We start from the raw sequence: 7,385 nt of genomic DNA on the forward strand, positions 1-7,385 counted from the left end.
AGGCTGTTATCTCGAACAAGAGCTGTGTAAAAAAGATCAAAAATTACAGAAAACTAATCAAGAAAGATTCTGAAAATCTTCACCACATTAAATCTCAACTACAAACTCTACACAACCTCGTAGACCATTTGGAACAACATCTATTAATGTCATTACCACTACTACTGTCTCTATGGAGTCTCTTAAAGTCACTCCCAATACAATCACTACAAATGCCACTACCAGCCTGAGATATTGTCCCCAGTGCAGCTCTCCAGCTAGAAAGATTGATGTCCATAAAGCTTATTGTAAAATCTGTGATTACAACTTCTGTTGTCAATGTTTCAAGTCATCACACGAACAGAACTGTATAAGAGAACTTAGTCCTAAGAGACCAGCTGACTCTGACTCTATCGTTGGTAGCAAGAAGAGCAAAAAGAGATTAAGAAGACTTTAGTTTGTATTTGTTATATTTATCAACTGATGTTTTGTATTTGTTTTAATGTTTAATATTTTTTTTGTTTTAAATCATTTTTCACTTCATTATTCAACATCATAAATAATCTTTAAAATCTACTTTCAGTTAATTCACTACTATATCTATAGAAGTCTAAAATAAAATTTGAGTAGCCCGCCAAGTTATTATTATTATTATTATTAGTCGGGTTTCCCTTTGACAGCATGCTCGTTTTGAAAGAAGAATCAAATGGCTATTATAAATGAAACATCAGGTTATGTGAATGTATTTCTAAGCAGCAATGTCTCCACTTTTACTTCGCAAAAGAGATTCCCTCTCTCTACCACTATAGCAGAGTTAAAGGTAAGATATGATTGAGTGTATTTATAGGGTGCGTCTTACAATCATCATGGTTCTAATATGTGTTAGGGTAAATTGGAGCTAATTACAGGAGCTAATTCAAGTACAATGCAGCTGCAGCTTCTTGACAGACAGAGAAAATTGATTCAATCATTAGATGATGACACAACATCATTAGAGGCTTGTCATGTTCACAATGACATGATCATACATGTAAGTAAGTATTATGTTTTGTCTCCATTACCTAGTATACTACCTTCTATGAGAGTGAGATATTGAAGATTAAAACTGTCGTATAAAGTAAAACGATACATTATTGAAAGATAGATACTATTGTATAGCATCCTTGGTAGAGAAATACTTCATTGTGATTATTTTACTTAATCCTTTCCCCTAAACCTAAATTCTACCATAGAATTTTCACTTGGTTATTGAAGTAACATTAGTTACTGTGGGTGTGGTTGAATTGATGAGACTCCACCCACAATTTCATAATCCATACAGGTGATTGATAGTGATCCATCAAAATCTCTGGGAGAATTTGAAGATTTATCTAAAGTTGAGAAATATGAAATGCCAGAAGAGGAATATGCTAAAAGAGGAGGTATTGATATAACCTTACATTGACATCCTAGACAACTTATTAGGCTCAGAAATATTTTTTAATATATCCCTATTTATGGTGATAGTAATTTCTACAGCATAAATTAACTAATTTCTTATTGAGATAAGCTTATGAATAGAACTGCAATAGTTGGATTAGTCACTATTATTCATTAATATATTATTATACAGTCAATTCAATGATGATATAAATGTCTATAGTCTATAATAACTTTAGAGTCCTTACGTGCTTTCAAGGAGAAGATGAAGCTTGGTCGATTTGCTGAGAGAGACCCAGAAAGCAAGCTCAAAGAAGAGGAAGAGGCAACTAAAGCAATCAGTATAGGTGCTCGTTGTGAAGTGACAACTCCTAAAGCTCCACCCAGAAGAGGTGTTGTGATGTTTGTAGGTATGTAACAAGTAACTAACTATACCTATACATACAATGTTTTAATATTTAACTCCTTTTTATATAAATAAGAATGGGGTTAAATTTAATATATACATACATACATATATATAATATATATAGAACAGAATTAAAGGACAAAAGAACAGAGCTCTCGCTGTGTTGCTGTTACTCCGAGTTTCACGCGTTATGCGATCGTAAGACAGCTGGATACTACTCTGTTTGCAGGCTGGTTATATAGCATCGAGGTGTTAACTATAGTGTTAACTATTTCGCAAAACAGCACACCACAATCTCACAGCAAGACACCGAAATCATCTTCCACTCTAGGAAATCCCTACTCTTCGACAAAGACAAACCATGGATAAACGAGAGGGAAACAGCCTGTTCGACGTGACGATGGGAAGTTACGACGGAGCGGAAGTTTGTGAGCTGGTTGGTATCTACGTACTCAACACCCTCGCAAACAAGTACGATAAAAGCAAGATAGGCCTGTACAGAGACGATGGGCTAGCAGCTTTCAAAAACATCTCAGGCAGTAAAGCAGACAAAATCAAAAAGGATATAACTAAGATCTTCAAAGAGGCTGGCCTCAGAATCACCATCCAAGCCAACCTGAAAGTTGTAAATTTCCTTGACATCACCCTAAACTTGAACAATGGTAAGTACTACCCTTATAGAAAGCCGAACGACAAACCAGTCTACATACACAAACAGTCCAACCACCCACCTAACATCATCAAGAACCTGCCAGATTCGATCAGCAGACGCATCTCCGACATCTCGCATGACAAGGAAATCTTCAACCAAGCTGCCCCCTCTATGCAGACGCACTCAAATCCTGCGGCTACTCGGAAAATCTACATTACAGCGACGAGCAACCAAAAAAGAGCAGACGTAACCGACAGCGCAACATCATATGGTTCAACCCACCATTCAGCAAAAACGTATCAACAAACGTAGGTCAAAAATTCCTAAAGCTGATCGCCAAGCATTTCCCGGAAGACTCAAGGCTACACAAAATATTCAACAAAAAACACTGTTAAGGTCAGCTACAGCTGCATGCCAAACCTAGCCAACATCATCAAGGCACACAATAATGAGGTCTCAAAGGACACCAACACGCGCACGCAGAAACCCTGCAACTGCCGAAAAAAAGACCTATGCCCACTAAACGGCGAATGCCAGTCCAATAACATCATCTACAATGCAGAAGTCGAGAACATGAGAGGAAATGAGAAAAAGGTGTACATAGGCCTAACCGAAAACGCCTTCAGCAGAGATATTCCAACCACATGCAATCAATCAGGCACGAGAAATACGGAAATAGCACGGAACTATCGAAGTATGTTTGGCAATTGAAGAAAGAAGGCGAGGAATTCAAAATCACCTGGTCAATAAACCGAAGGGCACAAGCCTACTCCAACACAACAAAGCGGTGCGACCTTTGCCTAACGGAAAAGCTCTCTATCATCAACGCCGACAAAACCACCACCCTGAATAAAAGATCCGAACTCGTTTCAAAATGCCGACACGAAAACAAGTACTATTTAGCACACTTCTCTAGGGATAAGACATAGTTAACACCTCGATGCTATATAACCAGCCTGCAAACAGAGTAGTATCCAGCTGTTTGACGATCGCATAACGCGTGAAACTCGGGAGTAACAGCAACACAGCGAGAGCTCTGTTCTTTTGTCCTTTAATTCTGTTCTAACCCGCTCTGTCTAAACGACATCGAGCACTCTTCAACAGACTTAGATACTTCAGTATATATAATATATATATATATATATATATATATATATATATATATATATATATATATATAATATTTAAATGTATATTACTACTTATATATTGATGTTATATTTCTAGTGTGGCAATTTAATTATAATACAAATATAATATGAACATATCATTAATGACATTAAAATAAATCTGTTCACAAACTGTCCTATAAGTTCCCAATATCTTTTTAAGGAAAGACGCATTTCAAAGAGGGATATTGGATTGGAGTCAAATGCGATGAACCACTTGGAAAAAATGATGGCAGGTTATTTATATATAATAGTAATTATTTGCGAGTATTAATATATTGTTTTATCTCATAATAGTGTTGATGGACAAAGGTATTTTGACTGCCCTCCAAAATATGGACTATTTGTAAAACCCAACTCAGTTAAAGTGGGTGATTATCCTGAAGAGACACTTAGTGATGATGAAGAGATGTAACTATATTTTAACCCTTTAATGTCTTAGTCAATATTGTTTCTTTTGGAGTTGAGTTAGATTTCTTATAAAACACTTATGATTCAATGTCAAATGTTGTAATGCTCTAAACTCTGTTTGTGTGCAATAAATCTTAATTTTGAATGAAAATAAAGCAGTACTATAAACACAGTTTATGGTTTCGGGGGCATTTTAATTGACTAATTCAACTAAAGTAAGTAAACTCTTTATTTAATCAAAATTCTATTAACTGAGTATTCTAATGATATTGATACTAGCAATAAATAAGTGAGGTTTAAGTTCTAATATATATCTCATTAGGTAATTCACTAGATATCATAAACTGTTGCACTACTAAACTGAGTTAAAGGACATGTACAGATGGTGATGGTAAATCCCAATACACTAAAAATGCTTTATGTTGAAACTATAAATAGCATTGATTATATTCATATTAACATTTTTCATGGGTGGATCTCTCAGATACTATATATCCATATTTTACATTTTAAGGGTGGATATCTCTGGCCACATTTTATTTTAAGGGTGGATATCTCTGATCATATTTTATTTTAAGGGTGGATATTTCTGTTTGAGATATTATGTTTAAGTATAAGTCAATTTTGAACTGCAAAATGAAGTCTGTTTGGATTGCTCTATCAATTTTTTTGCTGATTTTAGTCCAGCCTGCTGAATTAAAAGACCAGGTCATGAATCACTTGAACATCTTGATATCTGGCATGAATGCATCCATGATAAGGTACAGTGGCTACTATTTCATCAAATTGCATGCAAACAATACTTCTGTTTTTACTGCAAAAATATACAATGCAATTATTATCTATCCACATTGTTTGTACTATTGTTTTCATTAGGTTGCTGTTCAAAAGTTTCCACATCATTTCAAGGAAGAAGAGAGAAACGTGATGTCGAAGAAACATTTGCTCCAGCTAGAATTCATTTAGTGCAAGATGCATCATTGCAAGAGGATGAGCTTCTAGCAGACCTTGTTAATAATACTGACAGTGCATTTTGGAGAGCTATTGATGTACTATCTAAAGCACTGATGGTTCGTCCTCTTCAGTCTAACCATACAATCACACCCACATGCACTGAGTATACTACTGGTCCCAATACAGGATACTGCATTTCAGGCACACTAGATCAAACTTGTGGAATATTTTCTGTCCCTGATGAACTGACAAGTTATGTCATTAGTTGTCCAAGTTATAATTCTAACTGTTCAAAAGAAGGTCCAGATGGACCTGGTGTTGCAGCAGATTATATTTTAATTGTAGGAGCACGTGACAGTAAGCATATAACATGATATTTGTATTTTGTTTGTTAATCTAAAAGCAATGATAAATTATTGATAGTATTGAGTATGGTATCCATTTTGCAGTACTCAAAAATGGGTGTACTGTTGTATTCCCCATTCAACCAATATACGAAAATTTATAGTCTAGAATAATTATAATCATTAACCATCTCCTTAATTTACTTCATGAATAAAATAGATTCTATCTATATTAAGTTTATATACTTGTTTATACTTTATCAACCCTTTCTGTTTTTGAAATCTTTCTATCACAAATCTTTACTTTTTTTAGCATACTGCAGTTTGTTTAGCTCAGTTTTAGCATTTGCATCTGGCTGTGATGTTACTAATGATGAATACACTCGTCTTTCAGCTGGTTATATTAACATTTGTCTCAATGTACGAATTAATAGAGGGATGAATTGACGGATGGACAAATGGATGGACAGATGAATAAGTGGATGGATATTATAATAATAGGCAAAAACTGACAATGCAAATAGTCAAATGACTAATCCTCTCTTATCAAATAGAATATAAAGAACTCACTTCCTATTATATTCAACACTGACCATCTTATGTTTACTTTAATTATACATGAATTGACTCATGCCTTTGGATTCTCAGCACATCATTTCAAAAGTAAATCATTTCCTTTTTTTTATTTTTTCTGCATTGTTTACCAGTACATTAGCATACCACTCAAACTTTACACTTGTTATGCACCACAAATTAATGTGCTTATTTACAAAAGTCATAATTATGTCAATATCATTATTATCAAACAACATACAGTTTGGACAATTAGCACTACAATTGTATTATTCCTATTACCTACATCAAGATTGTACTATGAGTATAGCTATGAAGTAGAGTGCATCATTTCCACCATACTATTTGCTATACAAGTTCATTATAGCTTTTTTTTTGTTTTCAGTTATTATCGCTACAACCCTTTCCAATATGTGTACAAAAATGGACAAGTAATTCCAGCCTTTAATTCTCACTGGTAAGCTCCCACAAAAGTATATTGTACATTATAATATGACATTTCTTTATTAGGTAAATGAAGAAGCTAGAAACTACTTTAACTGTCCATCATTAGATTATGTTCCATTAGAGAATCATGGAGGATCAGGCAGTGCTAAGTATGTGTATCATTATATAATGTGAAGTAATTATATATCTCATCCCTTTATATCACACAGCTCTCATTGGGAAGGTCGTGTATTCAATCACGAAACAATGATCCCCTATATCTACTGTATGTAATTTGTTAATAACTCATGAAAGTCTTTGACCTTAGTATTTTTCAGACAATAATTATATATTATTTACCTTAGTGATTATGCAGTGTATAGTAACTTTACATGGAAACTATTTGAAGACTCAGGATGGTACAAAGTCAACTATACTTTTACTGAGACTATCGAGCAATTCAACTTAGAGTGGGGAAAAGGTAAGTCAATAGATAATTGTTACAAACAAGTAAGTTTGTTTTTTACAAACAAATAAATGGTCATTATAACATAATAATTATGAAGTTTTAGTCTCTTGTGAAATTAATAGCTATACTCTTGGCTTTAAATAACCTCACAATTAATTAAGTGTTCTTTAACGAACTTTTATATCATATGTGGCTGTTTGTGTGTTTGTGTGTTAACTGTTGCACTTAAAGATAATTATTTTTAGTTATATGAAGAAGTTTATACTTCCTTTTTAATAGGTCTTGGATGTGAATTTGTTGAAGGATCATGCTCAATTCTAAATCCTCTTAACAATTCTTGTACTACTCATGGCAATTTTCAATGTACTGTAGACCATGTTGCTAAAGTAAGCAATTAGAAATGATTACATAACACAGTACATGATATTGTTAGGGATACTGTCGAACTGATTACACTTTCTTTCCTGGATGTCCCATGGCTCTCGGTTATTATGCTTGTCTCTATCAAGATAACTACAATGTATTCAACACAAGTAAGTGACATCTCTTACAAAGATATATTTTCTATAATCTTTTTTTA

At 33.9% G+C, this 7,385-nt stretch overlaps 1 protein-coding gene across 1 annotated transcript; it reads left to right on the forward strand.

Moving 5' to 3' along the window:
* Positions 1 to 685: 685 nt before the first annotated feature.
* LOC121391952 (tubulin-folding cofactor B-like) lies at positions 686 to 4,043 on the forward strand. The gene is made up of 6 exons (XM_041523397.1): positions 686 to 799; positions 866 to 1,009; positions 1,301 to 1,400; positions 1,638 to 1,808; positions 3,792 to 3,864; positions 3,926 to 4,043. Exons 1-6 carry the CDS (start codon positions 686 to 688, stop codon positions 4,041 to 4,043), a joined length of 720 nt encoding a protein of 239 aa, XP_041379331.1.
* The last annotated feature ends 3,342 nt before the right edge of the window (positions 4,044 to 7,385 follow it).

The sequence above is a fragment of the Gigantopelta aegis genome, unplaced genomic scaffold (assembly GCF_016097555.1).
Source record: "Gigantopelta aegis isolate Gae_Host unplaced genomic scaffold, Gae_host_genome ctg3148_pilon_pilon, whole genome shotgun sequence".
Taxonomy (NCBI): domain Eukaryota; kingdom Metazoa; phylum Mollusca; class Gastropoda; order Neomphalida; family Peltospiridae; genus Gigantopelta; species Gigantopelta aegis.

Coding starts and splice junctions, on each gene's coding strand:
- LOC121391952 (XM_041523397.1), top strand. CDS start 686: ATGGCTATTATAAATGAAACATCAGGTTATGTGAATGTATTTCTAAGC. Junction 1,010..1,300: donor ACAATGACATGATCATACAT/GTAAGTAAGTAT, acceptor TAATCCATACAG/GTGATTGATAGTGATCCATC. Junction 1,401..1,637: donor GGAATATGCTAAAAGAGGAG/GTATTGATATAA, acceptor TAATAACTTTAG/AGTCCTTACGTGCTTTCAAG.